This window comes from Phoca vitulina, unplaced genomic scaffold, assembly GCF_004348235.1.
Source record: "Phoca vitulina isolate PV1807 unplaced genomic scaffold, GSC_HSeal_1.0 scaffold1, whole genome shotgun sequence".
NCBI classification, from domain to species: Eukaryota; Metazoa; Chordata; class Mammalia; order Carnivora; family Phocidae; genus Phoca; species Phoca vitulina.
In genome coordinates this window covers 98,909,612-98,927,603 of record NW_022589704.1, presented here as the reverse complement: position 1 = coordinate 98,927,603, position 17,992 = coordinate 98,909,612, and the positions used below count along the sequence as shown (strand labels likewise).

The following is a 17,992-nucleotide window of genomic DNA, read 5'->3' as shown; positions in this document are numbered from 1 at the left end:
AATACATTTGTAGCAGGAATGATAAGAATTTTGATGGATGGCCAGAGCTGGCCTTTGGGTTTTATTTGTTTTCTTCTTACCCTTCACTTCCAGATGCTGTCTTCTTAGGATTCTTAGCTGAGCTCCATTACCATTCACTTCCCTCCCTCCCGCCCACCACTTCTGCAAGTGCTTTGTCACTTCCTTGCCTTGAAATTCGAGTTCCAGAAGCTTACTGGAGACTCCAGGGTTGCAGTGCATGTCCCTGGCTTATCCTCGTGAGTCCTGTAAGGAATGGAACAGCGTGCTGGTTTTCATTCGTCGTCACTCTCCCCGAGGGAAATCTGTCCCTTCGTGAAGGGAATGAAGTCTTTCCTTAACTACCAGAAGCTGTGGCTCTTTTAGGTCTCAGGTTCTGAAGGCTGTTTCCCTCTCCTTCTACCCTTTTCCCAGTTCTGCCCTTCACATGACTCATCAGTGTTTCTTATCTGCTCCTTATGGACGAATCTAGAATCCCAAACTTAAATTGTGAAAGGTAACTTACAGATTCAAATAAGGTCACACAGTAGGTGCCTAATTTCTGGACCCAGCCTTTTATAATATGTGTCTGTAGCTGCCGCGTACTGATTGAGGGCCTTCTGTGTGTTTGGCACCCAATGAGGCGTTTCACAAGCATCGTCTCATAAGCGCCTTTCCAACACTCAGCGAGTTCTATATTATTATTTCTGTTTTATAAATCAGAAGGTTGACACAAAGGTTAACAAATTCCCTCCATATTTGCAGAATAGGAAGAGGCAGCCAGATTTTGGTTTTACATCAGACTCCTCAAACACGACAGGTGTGGTGCTCCTCCCATTTCCTCTCTTCACCTGGACTCTGATTTCCCACATACTCCTGGCACCAGTTTTACAGCAATGATCCTGGCTTATTTCAGGACTCTGAGATGTTACTCATCTAGGTCCCAGAGACTCAGAGGTGTCCAGAGCGGCGAGGTGCTCTTCCACCACCTTGTCAGTCCCCTGCGGGGTTGTTTACTCTGTCTTTTCCACTTGAAGACCCTTTGTCCAGCTAGAGAATGTCTGCCAAGTGGAGACAATCCTGTTGTCTTTCTTCATCTACGAACATAATACCAGCAGGCTTTTACTTATTCTTGCTTAGATATAACCTCTTTTTAGAAAATAAATATTAAACATTTTAATATTTTTCAAAATATATAGCTCATTCTTATCCTTAGCCCTCCTTATAGGACTGTTCCAGTCTTTTGTACTTGTCCTTGGTTATGTAGCCCAGCCATTTTTGGGTGCATGATTTTTTGTTTTAAAAAAGCTTATATGTATTTTGTACTAGTACTTTAGTAATAGTAACAAAAAATGAAGAAATGGGGAAAAATTACAAAGACTAAGTCACCGTGATACCACCAGCCAGGGATAATTACTGATACATATTCCAAGTAGGAAATACAAAGTTAGGGATATCAATACAGAGAATTAGAGATCCCTAAAAATGGCATTATACTGTATATTCTGTTTTATTTTTTGTTCAACAATATAATTGAGGCTGTCTTTCCATGCCAATAATACCTCTATAGCCTTTTTACGGGCTGTAGATTATTCATTGTGTGGTATTAATTTAACTAGCTCACTTTGTATCTTTTTTTTTCTTTTTTCCATTATGTAGGACATTCTTATAGCTAAGTTTTTCCTTTGATCTTTATTTACTTAGGAAACATTGGATGAAATGGAATTGGGTCAGAGGTTATGCCTAAGGCTGTTAGTACCTCTTGGCAGATTGCCAGGCAGAAAGGCTGCTGTGAACTTGAATTTCTGCACTCATCACTTTGGGGTTTTCTCTCTTTGTCTTGGCCTCATTTTTCTTCCTCTTGGGGATTATTCCCAGTACTTTGGCTTTCTTCTTGAATTGTGCTACTTCTTGGCTTCTGCATACCTCCTTTTTACAGAATAGCTAGCTGCTTTGTAGAAGGCTGATGGGAAGTATATTTTCAAAGCACCTAAGAAATCAAAACTCTCGCCACCCAGGACAGGTCACCCCTTACCACCTTCTCCTTTTCGTGTCATAACATAGTCGCTCGTTTGTCTCACCTAGCATGCTGTTGTACAGCTTACTTCCTCCTTGTCTGAGCTGTCAGCCTTCATATCCCTCAAGTGTCTGTTCTGTGCAGTGAGGTCTGTTACTCCCTGTTAACCTTGACTAAGAGTACCTGTCAAATTTTACCCAAAGCTCCAAAAAGTAATTGTTTACTATTCATTGAACATTTTTTGGTAATGTTTAGAATTTTGTATAAGAATAGAGGGGGGAAAAGGACTCTTAGAACTTCCAGTTTAGTTGAAAGAAATGTTTTGCAGAACTTAATGGGATCACCTAGGAGACCATGTCATTTGAAGTTATTACTCCAGTGTGTTCTTCCACAGGAAATGCTATGAGGAAGGCCTTTTCATTCACATAAAATATAAATGTGGCTACGTACATAAAACAATGTTAGTACATTTTATCAATAATAATATATATACATATGTATATTAAAAATGTATATTTTAGGCTCAGTCGGTTAAGCATCTGACTCTTGATTCCGGCTCAGAGATTCTTCTCTCCCTTTCCTCTGCCCCTCCCCCCCCCCAAAAAAATGTATAGCTATCTATCTATCCTAGATATATATATCTCTTAGCTTAGATATATATTATCTAACTTAGCTCTTACTGTGTGTCAGATACCATGAAATAATCCTCACAATAACTCTACTTGTATCTTTCTTAGAGATGGAAAATCACAGAGGTTAAAGTAACTTGCCCCAAATCAGACAGGTAGTAGGTTATGGGGTTAGGACCAAAAGCTTGTTTGTCCACGTATTCATTCAGTAATATTAGTTGCACACTCACTGTGTATCAGATTGCACTCTAGGAGGTGAGGTAAAAGTAGTAAGGGAATCAAGGGAATTGGGGGTCTCATCAAGGAAAAAGATACGACCACGAGGGGGCAAGCAGCGCACATAAGCTTTATTGGGGTGATGCTTTGACAGGTTTGCTTGTAAGATGGGGCAGTCAGTCCCTCACAGCAAGCCACCATCCAGAGTTCTAGACACCAGGGCTGCATCCAGAAGGTGAGGGTAGCAAGGGAACCCCCCAGGGGGTCCTGGAGATTGTCCACGTGCCTCGGTGATGTCACGCAGCAACAGCACAGAGAATCTCTAGCCAGAGGTCTCTGAAAGAGATCTGCAGCAGCGGTTTTGGGTCTTTATAGTCCCAGGGCTTATCCTATCTGGTTAGCAAACACAGTTTTGTAGAGTATGCGACATAGACAGGCTGTAAGTGGCTAAAAATCTGCCTCTTTGGGCCATGTTTGAAACAACTGGATGTGTAAAAATTTGACTTTGGCCCTGGCATGCTTTTGAGCCACTAGGTCTCAGCCTGCTGTGAGGAAATAAACCTAAGAGCCAACGTGCAGAAGCCATCTTTGGCTCCTTTACTTAATACAGTGACCTTAGTCTTACCAGCAAATTATACCGTTCGACTCAGGGAGCCCTGTGGCGGGATGTGTGCCGGTCCTGAAGGAGCAGAGCAGGGCTCATGTGAAAGAGAATAGAAAGGAAACAAAGTCTGGAGAAAACTGCCTCCCCAGCTCACTCTCCTCCCTGCAGACGTGTCCCCTCTCCAGAAATAGTTGCCATCCATTGGTCTCCCATTTCCTTCACTTAGTACCCAGGGGCTTTGTTTCATTTGTTGTTTTATTAGCATGAGAATGGGAAAAAAAAAAAAAAGCAAGCAAATGTATTTGTCCCAATTATAATAACTTCTTCCTACAGGATCTTTCAGGACATTGGTCTTGATGGTGGAGACATCTGTGGAGGCCCGTGGGGTGAAGCAGAGTTAGTTCGTGGGGCTCCTGGACTGAGGCGTGTCTGAGGGTTGAGCGCTGAGGGAATGTGTTGACGTCAGTGGAGGCAGGTCAGGGGAATGTCACTCCCGGCAGACCTGGGTGTGGCCTGGCCACTGGAGCTCTTAGCCAGAGAATGCCAAGTTGGTGGTGGCTGTCTCACTGCCTGCTCATTATTTCAGAAAGGAGATACCCGCCGCAGTTGTGATTAATCTCTGCTGCAGACGCTGCCCTGATGTTGTGCTCTCCACTTCCCTCCCTGCCATTTGAGATGTGACTCAGGAATTCTCCTAACTGGTGTCCTGTAGCCAGACCTGTAAGGTAGAAATCTGTGACTCTCACACCCTGCTCATGTGTCCTTTAGCACAGAGAACAAGAGCCTGTTCAAGGGCTATTAGTCTAGCCCTGGTTTTACAGAGACGGAAACAGGCCCATTGAAGGGAATTCCCGAGGTCATAGAGCTAGTAAATGGCAGAGACCAGACTAGACATCAGTGGTTCTGACTCTGCTGCTTTAAAGGGTGACTTACTTTAAGTTGGCCTGAAAACCTGACATTTAGGTCCTTGTTATTTAAGCGAACCACTGTAATGATCCATGTGGCAGCCTCAGGTATATGGCAGTCTCCTGAGAGGACTCACTTGAGATGGCTGGAGGGTGGTGGGAATGCCCACCAGAAGCAAGTGAGGGTATTGGAAAAACCCTGGGCCCAGCAGCCAGGGGACCTAGGGCCAGGCCTAATACTATTTGAGAGATCCTGGACAAATTATTTAATCTCTGCTTCTTCAGTAGTGGAGTGGGGGTAACAGCATCTGCCTTGTCTCTACCTCTGGGAACAGTTATAAAATGCAAAGGTGAGGTGTATATGAGGTGCTTTCAAGTGTAAGGAATAATTACACAAAGGCCAACATTGTCACTGTTTCCCAGAATAAAACGTCCTTGTAGCTGTTGGTTTCAGTATGCTATTGTTTTGGAGTCAGTCCTTTTTTTAGAAGAATCCAATTTCCTGTCTTGGGTCATTGACTCTATTGGTGGTAACTAAGGAAGATAGCAGTTAAGCTCAATTATATAGTACTGCTATAATAGAGCTCAGTGAGAATTAAATCATATGTAGTAACTGACATCATGTGGATTCATTATATGTTGCATTTCCCCATGAATCTGTTTTACATTATTTATAGCTTCCTATTCCTGTAGACACCAGCAGCAAACTAGGAATTATTTCTGGCAGCAAGTCATAAGAACAACACTCCAGCATCATCCCAGACCCTAGTCCATTCCTTTTCTTTTACAGAATTGTTAAAATTACATAGTATGTGTTACAAAAGGATGTTTTTCTGTATGTTTGAAACTTTTCGTAATAAAAAGTAAAATAACAAAGTTAACAAGAATTATCAAGGGAGGTACAATTCTACCTGGAATAAAAATACCACTATCTGAAGAAACCTGATAGTAGTGCTTGTCCTAGTGATGTCCAGGTAGAGGTTGGTTGTGATGAACTCTGGTCGTGGAGAAGAAAAGATCCAGGGATGAACAACTGGAATACCTTCCTTGCATAAATATTTGCCTACTTGCACCCAGAGCCCTGAACACATTTTACTAAGATATTATTTGACTGCCAGCTCGACACTCAAGAAGGACATTCATTTGGGGTGGAATGCTAAATCAGGTCATCTAGGGGTAAAGAACTACATTAATTGAGCACCTACTACATGCCACATACTTTGTTCAAGAAATACTATGTTTCAGAATGTGTCCTATACAAAATAGATCTATGTTTGCTTCTACATTTATAATTAAATCACACTCTAGTAATTTTAAAATTTTGTCAGTGAAAGTTGATAGAGCATTTTGTGTTTTTATACACTTTTTTTTTTTTTTAATAAACTTCAGCCTGGTACTTTTGTAAAAAAGATATTATTGCTGAAGGGTTTGTATCTACTCTTCTTTTCTGCTATTAGAGTCTAGGAATTGAAATCTCCTTTACCATTTAAGGAATTTTTTTTTAAGGATTCTGGGTTAACCTATACACCTGTGATTGTTTAACTGGTTTGTGGCCCTGGGTGGTGGAAAGGTCTGGATATGCAGTGACAAGAAAATTTGTGTTTTTTTCTGGAAAATTTTATTAAGGAATAAAATAATCTGAATAGAGAGATAAACCTTGCTTCTCAAGACAAGATTCAACATTATAAATATGCCAGTTCTTTCCAAAATAATCTATAAATTTGGTGTGATTCTAATCAAAACTCAACAGTTATTTATTAGGAACCTGACAAGTTGATGCTAGAATTCATTTGAAAGAGAGAATGTTTAACAATAGCCAGGAAATTTGAAAAAGAATAGTGGAGACAGGATAAAGGTTCATAAAGCAAGAGGAATTGAAGAGGGTAACATTGGTACATGTTATATATGTATGCCATTTCAGATCTGGGGAAGGCTGGACTATTAAATTGATGATGTTGGGATTCTTAATTTTCCATTCAGGAAAAAAGCTTCTGAATAGATTAAAAAGCTAAGTATAACCTATACAAGTAACATACGAGAACTTTTTTTTTTTTTTTTACAATCCCTGGTAATAAGAAGTAAGATATAAAATGATTGATAAGTTTGACCACATAAAATATTAAAATGCCATAGGACAAAAGAAACACCAAGGGGGTGCCTTGGTGGCTCAGTCAGTTGAGCGTCCGACTCTTGGTTTCTGCTCAGGTTGTGATCTCAGGGTCATGGGATTGAGACCCGCGTCGGGCTCCATGCTCAGCGGGGAGTCTGCTTAGGGATTCTCTCTCACCCCCTCCCTTTGCCCCTCCCCCCACGCTCGCTCGCTCTCTCCCTCTCTCTAAAAATAAGTGAATAAATCTTAAAAAAAAAAAAAAAAAAAGAAACACCAAGTTAAAGTTGACAAGCAATATCTTGAGTGGAAATATTGCTACCTATATGAATGTCAAAGGAGCAGACTCCTTGAAGGCGGCCGCCCTGAGTGCCCACTGTTCTCCTGCGGGAGGCGGGCACACTCACCATGATGGGGAAAGACTTGCTTCCCTGACTGGCTGGATGCACCCAGCAGGCAGTTCAGAAGGAGAGTGTTCTCACACTCAGTAAGTCGTCTGTCTCATCCACTTCTTAGGATGTTTACAAGCCCCGTCGGAAATACAAACGCCAACAGGGAGCAGAAGAGCTGCTTGATGAAGAATCTCGAGTCCATGCCACGCTTTTGGAATATGGCAGGTAATGAAGGGGATCCAGCCTGAGGTGTCTATTTTATAAAACCCTTGAGAAGAAAAACTGATTTGGATTGCTTCATTGAGATTAATTTGGTTGGGTTTTTTTTTTTTTTTTTTTAACCTGACAGTTTATTGTTTTTGGCCCGAGATTTCCATCACCAGGGACTTTTCTCTCTGGGTAGCTTCCCTGATGATGGTGGAGGCCTGATCTTTGCAGTTCCCCTCCGGAAATATGTGTGTAACTGTGCGCCCTGGTTCTGCCCTCCTGGGGAGTTGAGGTGTTTGGGGGTATTTGCAGAGGCCAGGAGTGGTCTGCCCTTCATGCCCCTGCCATTCGTTAAAATCTTCAGGGAAAATTACAGAATTGAAAACAATTACGGTAGTTCTAAGTGTTAGAGTAATAGTTTTGGTTTCCCGTGAGGGATTGTCCTGAGCAGGAAGATGAAGAATTTAGAAATATTTTATCACCTCTTAATAACCTTCCTAATTTTTTAAAAAGCCATTTATCTTTTATCCTCATTTTTTACTTAACAAGCACACAAAGAAGTGCTGTCCTCATTGAATTTCTTGGTTGACCTTGGGTATTAACCTTCATTTATGTCCTGCGTTTTCTACATAGGATAACTGATTCCTGGATGTGAGTATGGCTCCTTGTGCTTCCTTTCTTTAATCTGGGAGTGGTTGCTGTATGCTGCTCTGCCTCATAACCCAGCCCTCCTTGGGCGGCTGGGACTAACAGCTCGCCTCCCCGAGCGAGCATGTGAAGGCTTACCCCCTCTGAGGCACCAGACACAACTGGAAGGAAGTTAGGCTTCATTGGCTTCAATACCTCATCTTTCAAATGGAAAAAATTTCCCAAAAAAGTTGCCACCTTTTTTTTTTTTTTTCTTCTTTTTCTTGTTGAGGGGCTTGTGTGGTGTCAGGTCCGTCCTTCCTAAGAATGAAAGCTAGTCTGTTTCATTCAGAGGAAGGTGTTAGTGCTGGCCCTCAGCCGGGTCCGATGGCTGCTCCACAGCTCCCCAGTCGCGGCTGTGAATTGAACTCCACTTCGGAGTCAGGCACCACCAGACCATCTACATAATTTGTGGGGCCCAAGATAAAATAAGAATTACTAGTAATGACTAATTATTAAGAATTTCAAGGGGCATCTGTGGCAGTCATTAAGCATCTGCCTTTGGCACAGGTCATGATCCCAGGGTCCTGGAATCAAGCCCCACGTTGGGCTCCTGCTTGGCAGGGAGCCTGCTTCTCCCTCTCCCACTCCCCTTGCTTGTGTTCCCTCTCTCATTGTGTCTCTCTCTGACCAATAAATAAAAATTAAAAAAAAAAAAAAAGAATTTCAAGACAGCAACAAAAGCCAGGTGTGGGGCCCTTCTGAGCTGTATGCCCTGGGCACTGCGATGGGGTTTTTCAGCCAAGCCCCAGCTGTAGGTGGGCAGGTGAGGCCGCACGGCTCCAGGTGAGCCACAGCTGGAGAGACAACCTCCCCGGGTGTCCCATGTTCCAGGGCCAAAGAATACTCAGGGGAATGTTGTGGTTTTCTTAGTTTGTATTGTTCATAGCTCCATTTTTTGCCCATTGTCATGGATACTCAGACGCTCCTGGGGGTGAAGAGGAGTCAGAGATTCGGTGAATTGTCCACCTTACCGAGACCAGGCTGACAATATTTCCCTATTTTGTTTTGAAATTCTCAGTTTTAAACTGGCTCTTTTGCGTGTGTCATAGAGGGTAGTCATTATTGTCATGTGATGGCTGGGTAACTTCAGGACGCCCCTGCCCGTCCTCACGAGTGGTTGGTGCAGTTGGAGTCCAGAGCCTGGTGGGGCTTTCTTTAGGGAAGGGAGCAATGCACAGGTTTTCTTCGTGACTCCTCTCAAATTTGGAGTGCAAGAAAGAGCAGAGTGTGTCAACGTCCATCTTGGTTCCTGTTGGTGGGGTCAGGCTGATTTCTGCTGAGTTCCAAGCTTAGGGTAGGTGTTTGATGAAGGATTTTGTTTTTTTAGGAGAGAAGTTATTTTACTCTCTTTTTAGCTTTCCTGATGAGGAGAGGCTGAGTTTGTGAGAAGTGGGGAAGTGGGTACTTAGGACATTCTGATAGTTTAATTAGCTCAACTCCCTTTTTTGAGAATGGTAAAGACAGCGTTAGAAAATTTAAAAAGTAACTTGCCCAAAGTCAACTATTAACTACTCTTAAGAATTATTAAGAGCCTCACACTGGAACTTGAACTCAGGTTCGTTGGACCCTCATAGCATGCTTTTATCATTAGCTCCAGGTATTGTTTGAGTCTCCAGGGGAAGTTTGGCTTCTGGTTTTAGAAACACAGGCCCAGTCTTTGTTGTTTGGTCTGACACAGAACAAGAGGAGAGTGGTTATTAAAACTGATGGAGCAAATTGGACAAAACTTAAAGCCCCAGCAAGTGTTCGTTTCATTCCCTCTCCTTGGGAAGGCCCTCCGCTCCTTTCTGGCCATCAGACTTTCTCCTCAGTGTTCGGTCAGTACTGTCCCCTAGACAAATGGTCTTGCCCATTAAATGAGGATTACATACCAATACACACGTGAAGAACTCTAAGTAGTTTGTCCTGTGCAGAAAACAGTAAACGTCGACTGCTAGGCTCTGTCATCAGCAGCAGCAGCAACAGTTTTCAGTTCTCAAATGCCCTTAAATATGACCTGTAGATTCAAATGCGCCTCTCCTTTTAGTTCTCCTTGTCCCTGTGCTCTGTACCCCTAGCACTAGCCCTCCCCCGCCCTGCGAGAAGTGTCACCCACTCTTCCTCCTTCCCTTCCCCAGTCAAGCAAGGCTGGGCCTCCACTGGCCCTGGGACTCACCCTCCCCCGTCCTGTCTCTCCCGTCAGTGTGAACATCATGGCACCCCTAATTACTCATCCCCACCTAGGAATCCACATCCCCCATCTCTTGTCAGTGGCTCTGGTTTTCTGTCTATCTCACCTCTTGATAAGAGGGCAAGTATTTTGACTCTTGGAGTAAGAAGGTCTGAGACTCTTTGGGGTTGAAGGTTACTCATTAGCCTAGGCCCACAGTGCATCTGGCTTTGAGGTCAGCATTCCAGCATCTTCCACCTTTTTTGACTTACTTGCTGAAATGAAGTTGGACTTTGAGCCCCGTCAGCCATGCTGAAGGCCTTAAGGTCTGTGTGTGCCTGGCCATGTTTGGATAGATTGGTTTAAGTGTTATGGTATTGGAAAAACAAGACTCATGGTTTTGATTTTAGACTTAAACAAAATTGCAAGTCTATCGTATTTCAGTTTTGTTACGGGTCCAGTCAGCTTTGAGGAGCTAAATTAAAACACCTAACCATGCTATAAAATTGCTGCTGTGGAGAAATGCATTTTATATGCGGTATATTTGACTTGGTTAAAAACCATAATTCAACCGAGTACATTTGACGATCTAATTGGCTTTATTAAGTGATTCATGAATCCAGCAGCCTTCCATGTAGCAAGTAAAGATGAGCTCCCAGGAGCTATACAAAATGGGAGGTTTTTATAGGAAGGAGGGTAGGGTAAGAAGTTATTAACAAAAGAAAACAAAGGATTGTTTCAGGCAAGGTCACCTTCCTTTAGGGGGAAGAGATGGGGTCTTATTAGGTGATTACCTCATCTTCCTTTGGAGGATGGAGAGGGCCCTTGTGACAGATTACCTCTTTGGTGCCGACCAGAAAATTCCAGATTGATTAGCTTGAAATTCCACTCCTGGAGGGGTTGACACTGCAACTGAGTCTTGGTTTGCTGTCAAGGGGCAAGTGACTGTGCCTTGGGCCTGTGGCTTTCTCTAACAACTTGGAGGTGGAATTTTGAAGCATAACCACTAGAATACTGGCATTAGCCTATTCCACACTATTTGAGGCCTAATTTTAGTTGCTTTGAAGTCATTCTGTACTTAGTAAATGAAATATGACATGACTCTCCCAACCTGTTTGTATCCTCTGCGATGGCAAGGCCTGTGACATGCTTATAGAAGGTATTTAGTAAATCAGTAAATGCTTGTGGAATGAACGAAGAACGGAGTCCACAGTCCTTAGTATTTAGGGCTTTTTTATGCCCCTGTTGTGTTCAGGATTCCAGATAGTTTGATATCTGACTTAATTTGCCCTGTGGCAGTTGTTTTTGAAGGTTAGTTTATTTTCTAGAATTACCAGTACGGTAGTATTAGCAATATGTGGCTCTTGAGCACTTGAAGTATGACCAGTGTGACTCAAGAACAGAATTTTAATTTTAATTAAGTTACATTTAAATTAAAGACTCATGCTTGATTTAGTTATTGGAAAAGTTTAAGTTTGAAATAACTTGAATATGTAAACCTACTAATTTAAAGTTATCTATTTGGCTCTTGTTAGCATTTTTTTTTTCAGACTGTGCTGTTCTAGAAGATGTACATCCTTGATGTTAAAGATCAAGTGTGAGGTGTAGGATATGAGGAAGTAAAGGGGGGGGTAAGAAGCTGGAGTTCTGTCAGTGCTGACAGTGTAGGACATCAGCAGGGCTGGTGGGTCAGAGCTAACACGGGGAAAGGTGGAAACAGATTAAAGCTTCTGGCAGCACTGATCAGGCTGGCACTTGTGAGGAAAGAGCAGGGCAGACAGGGCAAGAGGAGAGGGAGGTGGGAGGGTAGAGCAGCATACCTGTGAAAGCTAGAAGTAAATGCTTTGTAATAGAAATAAGTTGAAGCATCCCCTTGTTCTTTGTGAGGGATGATAGACCAGAAAGGGATACCATGTTCTCCTGGTGAAGCTCAAACAACATGGAAGTCTCCCAGAGACATCTTGACCAGTGAACATAATGAGGCAGGCATTAATAGGCGACCGAGGACAGCTCTTTGTCATGGAAGCCTTCTCACCATGTCACATGGTGAAGGAGGCCTTCAGAAAAATCAGATGGACTCCACTCATTCAGCATACATTTATTGAGTACCTACTATTGTGCCAAGCGCTGTCCTAGGTGCTGTGGGTACAAAAGCGAATGGAGCTGTCTGAAACATGCTAAGTGAAGAAGCCAATTATAGACGGCCACCTAAGATTCTGTAAATATGATTATGTCCAGAATAGGCGAATCCATCAAATGACAGAAAACCAATGAGTGGTAGCCAGGGACTGGAGAGGGGGAATTGGGACTAACTGCTGATAGGTATGGCGTTTCTTTCTGGAGTGATGGAACTGTTCTGGAATTAGATAGTGGTGATGGTTGAACAAATAGTGAATCCACTAAAAACCACTGGAGTATATAGTTTCAAATGGTAAATTTTATGTGATACAAATCATATCTCAGTTTAAAAAAACGATAAAAAAAAAAAAATGAGTGAAGCACTCCCTCCAGGAGCTCAACAGACAGATTTATAGGATTAGATGTAATTATTTTACCTGCGCACTGGTTCCTAACCTAGGCCTTTGGATGGTCAGAAGGGTCTTCCCACAACCTGTGTCTTTACAAAGGAATAGAAGGGGCAGTAACTGAGTCACTCACATTTAGTTGTTTACTGCTTTATTTGGAAAATCCAAAAAGTTTTGGGTCCTTAGATGAGGGCTCTCTGCCTGAGGGTATGTCGTCTGCCCTACGGGTCTCCACAGACTAAACACCTGGAAAACAAAGGAACACCCAAGGTGCAAGGTTACTTCTAGGAGTGGGGAACTGTGGTAAGATCCTCTACTGGTCAGGGTTCTGACCAACCAGGGTTCCTCCAGCTAGTTTCAGCAACAGGGGTTGACTCTATGGATCCTTGGGAAGGTTTGAGAGGTGGGATCCAGGCTGAACCGGGGTCACTTCCCAGGCAGCATATCGGAACCGGGCCTCCCAAGGATGCTGCTTCTGCTTCCACCGTGGGGCAGCCAGCTGGTGGCCTGTGGGGTGGGGACGCCGGCCTCACGGCTGCTGACAAAAAAACCATGCCACCTCAGCCCAAATCAGGATGCTGCCACCACAGCTGCTGGCCCCAGAGCCAGGTCATCTCTGTGATCCACAGCAGCACAACACATCTGTGTGCTCAGCTGGCTACTGCGCATTCACATTGCCAGGAAGTGCACCTGATTGGTGGGGCCTATGTTGCATCCCAAGCCCTGGGTGCAAGGGAGTAGAGAAAATAGAGTCTTTGGGGCGCCTGGGTGGCTCAGTCGGTTAAGCGTCCGACTCTTGATTTTGGCTCAGGTCATGATCCCAGGGTCCTGAGATGGAGCCCTGCCTCGGGCTCCGCACTCAGAGTGGAGCCTGCTGGAGATTCTCTCTCTCCCTCTCCCTCTGCCCTTCCCCCCCACTAAAAAAAAAAAAAGAAAAAGAAAATAGTCTTTTGTTTCCCAGCCTCTGCAGTATAGGAAGATGCAGTAGACATTGTGAAACTAATGCGCAGGATCTGTCCTAAGGTCCTTTAGAAACTGTGTATGGACACTCTGAATTTACCTTCAGTCGGCTGCACTTTGTACCTGGACATTTATGCTGAATGAATGGGCACACTGCCCGGGTGGGACTCTGTGGTCTCTCCAGTTATATGACAGCCTACCGCAAGGCTAGGTGATGCTTTGGCTTCTTGATTCCTGCATGTTCTTCCACTTCTGTTGAGTTTATTTGTTCAACATACATTAGAAATACAAAATGTAAAAAAAAGTAGTTCCCATGCCGTCTGGGAAAAGGATGCAGACAGGCACACAGACTGTTGGACGTGATCGCCATCTGGGAGGTGGGGGGAACACGTGCAGAGGAGGTGGCTTGAGAGCTGAGGTGTGGGCGTGGATGGAAAGTAGAAGGGCATGGTGTGTGCACAGCTCTCTGTCAGACCGTGGATGCACAGGAGCTTGTCAGGTGAGGAGGTGAGGCTGGGAGGTTGCTAGGCAGAGCCATGGAAGGGAAGCCCTAATGAAGGTGCCCAGAGGGAAGAGGCCCTCCATTGACGCGTGCAGATGAGGCCACCGGGAAGCTGGAGAGGGAGTGAGGAAGAGTGGGGGTGCAGTGAGGCTGGGGACCAGCGCACCAGCCCAGCGGGTGAGGCATGGCGTGAGCGAGGGTAGAGCAGGGGTCCTTCATTTGCTTTTCTTAAATGGCCGCATGTACCTTTATCTCTTTAGAAACTACTTGAAGGTAAGTGAGGTGTGGTGTTTTGCATCATGCTTTTTGTTTTAGGTCGAATGGTTTTTGCATTGTTACACTTGCTTTAAAAAAAAAGAACCTAAAAATAAACTAATTTAAACTAAAGTGCATTTGTGAGTTTCTTTGAATTTAAGGTTGCCTGAAGTGAACACATAACATTGTTGGCATCATGCTTGGGCTACGTCTGAGAATGGAAAATGGGCCAGACTCCAGGTTCTGAACATAATCATTAGAGAGCATCCTTAGCCCGAGCAAATACACTCACATTTGTTTATACAGAAAGTTTTAAGGCTTTTAGCTTAAACTTTGGGCCTGAAATACAGCTCCTGATTCAAAGAGTAATGGTTGCACTTAAAGAGAATATTGCACTCTGCGCCCTCTGAGAGTTCCCATTTATAGTATTCGTGTGGCAAATAGAATGGCTGGCCCTTTATTCAAAAACAGTGGAATATGTCTGTGGTTCAGGCACTTAAGACCTTTTCTCCAGTTACCATATGGTCTAAATTTTCTTTGGTGCTTTTCATATAAAAATCCAAGCAAAATGCATTGGCCAAATTTGTGTGACTTTTGAATAGTAATTGAACTCCCCTTTTTTGTGGCCTGCAGGAGATACGGATTTAGCCGCCAGAGCAAAACAGAGAAGGTAAGAAAAGCAAGGATAGCGGGAGAGAACATTGGAGAGATGGAAGCGCCCCTCCCCTTTGCCTCTGTCTGACCCTGACAGGCCGCCTGTCTAGCAAGAGTCGGGGGGATGGCGGCACTGTGGCGCACCGGGCTCCGGTCCCTGGGCAACCCGGGGCAGCGGGGATGTGGCAGCTACCCTGGGCCCCTGCATCTCCCCTTTCGTAGCTGCGGCATGCTACCTTTGCAGGGTAGAGAGCAGCAGCCTCATGGAAGGCCTGGAAGTGAAGGGTGATGGGAATCATGGCCCCAGGGCCAACCAGGTGGGCTCTCCTAACTCCAGAGGTGTGAAGATGAAGTCTGCTTCAGGGCCCTGAGCACTGCCCCCTTGATGAGGGAGACCCTAGACAGGTGTGAGCAGGTGCTGCCAGTGACATAGAACACAGCCATGTATTGCAGGCCTGCCCTAAGACAACCTAGTGTGGAAAACTCAGGTAAGTCAAGGTGGCGTTTCTAACTTCACAGAGCAGTCTCAGAAATCTCCCTTAATTTATGTATTTATTGATGACCCTTAATTGTCGGCTGCAGGGCAGTCATGTAAATCTTACAGTGCCAAACCCTTACTGTGTCTCAGGCCCTTTGTTCAGGGCTCTGCATGTATTTTTTTTTTTTCACTTACTTCTCTGAACAACTCTATGAAGAAGACACTACCTTTTTTCAGAAAAGCCGAGGTCAGAAAGCTGTGAGGCTCAAAGAGGCTCCGGGATTTGTCCAAGATCACGTAAGCCCTTAAAGTGCCGTAATAAGAATCTGAACCCAGGCAGGTCTGTGTGACATCAAAGCCTGTGCTCTTCACCACTGCCTTTTAAATAATGAAGTGCTAACTAAAGTTGTCAGTGGCCTCTTAAAAAGCAGAGTCCTAGAGTCCGAGATCTATGGGTACCCTTTTTTTCCTCATTCCCCAGCAGACGCCCAGAGTTTCTTGCATTGGACACTTCCTCCCTCTGCTCTGTTCTCCGGCCACCCCCCGCCCCCCTCTGTCCAGAACCCCTATCCTTCAGTCCCTCCAGGAAGCCTGCCCTGGCTCCCAGCCTCTCACCACGTTACGTGGTGGTTGCTGTCTCAGTCAGCGGAGGGCACGGATGGTGACTGGGAGCGTGTGTGCTGAAGCCAGGCTGGCTGGTTTCAGATCCCTCCCCTGCATGACTTCGGACGGTGTACCGACTCGCCGTGCCTTAGCTCGCAGCATTGGTGGGAAGACTGACTCATCATACAGGAGATATTTAATAAGCACTAGCTATTTTATCAGTGGCGTTTATTTATTTATCATCGATTAGGATAGCTTCTTTCTTGGTCTTCTCGTCATTTACTTTTTCCACAGTGGTGTTTTTATTCTGAACTAAACAGTCATTTCCTCCAAAGCAAAGTGTTTTCTGGATTTGAGTATATGTCAAGTGGCATCTGATACATAATAAGAATTTGATGTGTACATTCAGTTTGGTATGTAATTTAGTCTGAAAAGAATGTCTGTGTGTGTGGGTATTGGGTGTATTAATTATGATTGGAAAAGTCATGTGATGCCCATTAAATAGTATTCACCTCGGGCTTGTCTACAAATACAGATATGGGTTTCCTCCACTATTGCAAAGTAGAGTGTACCTATAAAACCTTTTATAAGCCCAAATGGTATAAAGCAAAGAAGCAATTGCCATTAATTTATATGAAAAAATTTTTGAGCATTCCTAGACCCAAAAAATAACCTCTTAGGCTTTTCTGATACACGCCTTACTAACAGACACACAGAATAAATTGAGATAAAGCACAGATGCTCAGATACAGCTCTAAGCTCTGGCAGCTTGATGCTGAGATGCTGAGTGTCGTTCCCAGGGGAGGAGCTTGGCAGCGCACCCTCACCGCCCAGGTTACACACTCCCTCTTAACGGCTCACGGCTAAACAAACACTGAAAACTGTTTTCACTTTCACCTTTTATTGTAAAAACAAAAATCCTTTTCAGATTTCTTTTGGTCAGCAACAATAGGTACCAATGTAGGTCTTTTGTGAAAGCAAAGTGGCCTAACACGAGCTTTCGAAAGCAGGGGATACCTGTATACCTGGCAATTAGGAGCTCACAGTGTTCCCTGGGGTCAGTTACAGGCAGGTTATAGAAAGGCCTTCTAGCATTGGGATGGTCTAAGGGGGGTGTCTGAGACCACCAGTTCTCTTTTTCAACCCAAGAAGACCCTGATATCCAGAGAAGGCAAGCCGGTGGTCACCCAGCTGGTGGGTGCAGAGATGGAGTTAACACCAAGCACTCTAGACTTGCAGTGCAGGTTTAAGAAACAGTGTTTAATCCAGGTGTCTTGAGTGTGGTGTTGGATACATTTAGAGCCTGAGGCTGGGTCCAGAGCAAAAAACTTGATCACCAGGTGAAGCAGTTCGATGTTTATCCTTCAGGCCAGTGGTTTTTAAACTTTGTTGACCACTCTCGGCTTTAAGAATTCTATTTTTCATCATGATTCAGTACACACACATACACACACACACACACACCCCTCCAAAATAAAAGTTTCACACAGCAGTACTTACCCCTTTACTACATGCAAAGCACTCTGGTGTGTCCTGTTCTCTTATTTTTGCTTAATTTATGTAGATGCTGGTCATACCTGCTAAAGGACTTTCATGTCCCACTGATGGGTCTCAACTGGCCGTTTGAGTAAAACACTCCTTTAGGCAGTGATTTGCTTTTGAAGGCGTTAAAGCAAAGGGGAACCCCAGTCAAAGGATAAATCTGGCAAATGTGTGCGACCTGATAGGAATTGAATCAGCAAGCAGTGCAGCAATGGAGCGAGGCATGGGCCAAGGCCCGGAGCTCGACCTGCTCGGTCTGTGGTTGGACTGGAAGCTCAGGTCTCTGGATTCCCCACTCTTTGTCAGGGACCGGTTCACCTTTCCAGATCTGCGTGTTGTCTTTCACAGATCTGTGCCCCTTTGCATTGTTGTCCTTTCTCTACTGAGTCTTCGTCTCCAGGGCCCAGCTATTTTTGCATCTTCCTTTCCAGGCCGAGGACAAGAAGACGGCACTTCCTGCAGGGCTCTCGGCTGCGGAAAAAGCTGATGCCCATGAGGAAGATGAGCTTCAAGCTGCTGAAGAGGTGTGTGGCCCACATAGGTCCCTGGGGTTTCTGTTT

The 17,992-nt window shown here is 44.4% G+C and overlaps 1 protein-coding gene across 1 annotated transcript in view; it reads left to right on the top strand.

Annotated features, from left to right (window-relative positions):
• Nucleotides 1-17,992, top strand: part of CCDC93 (coiled-coil domain containing 93) — an 88,803-nt gene that overhangs the window by 21,668 nt on the left and 49,143 nt on the right. Inside the window, exons 7-9 of the mRNA XM_032411886.1 lie at nucleotides 6,992-7,092; nucleotides 14,789-14,825; nucleotides 17,864-17,956. Of these exons, the coding sequence (XP_032267777.1) occupies nucleotides 6,992-7,092; nucleotides 14,789-14,825; nucleotides 17,864-17,956 (231 nt within the window). The remainder of the gene's footprint in view (nucleotides 1-6,991; nucleotides 7,093-14,788; nucleotides 14,826-17,863; nucleotides 17,957-17,992) is intronic.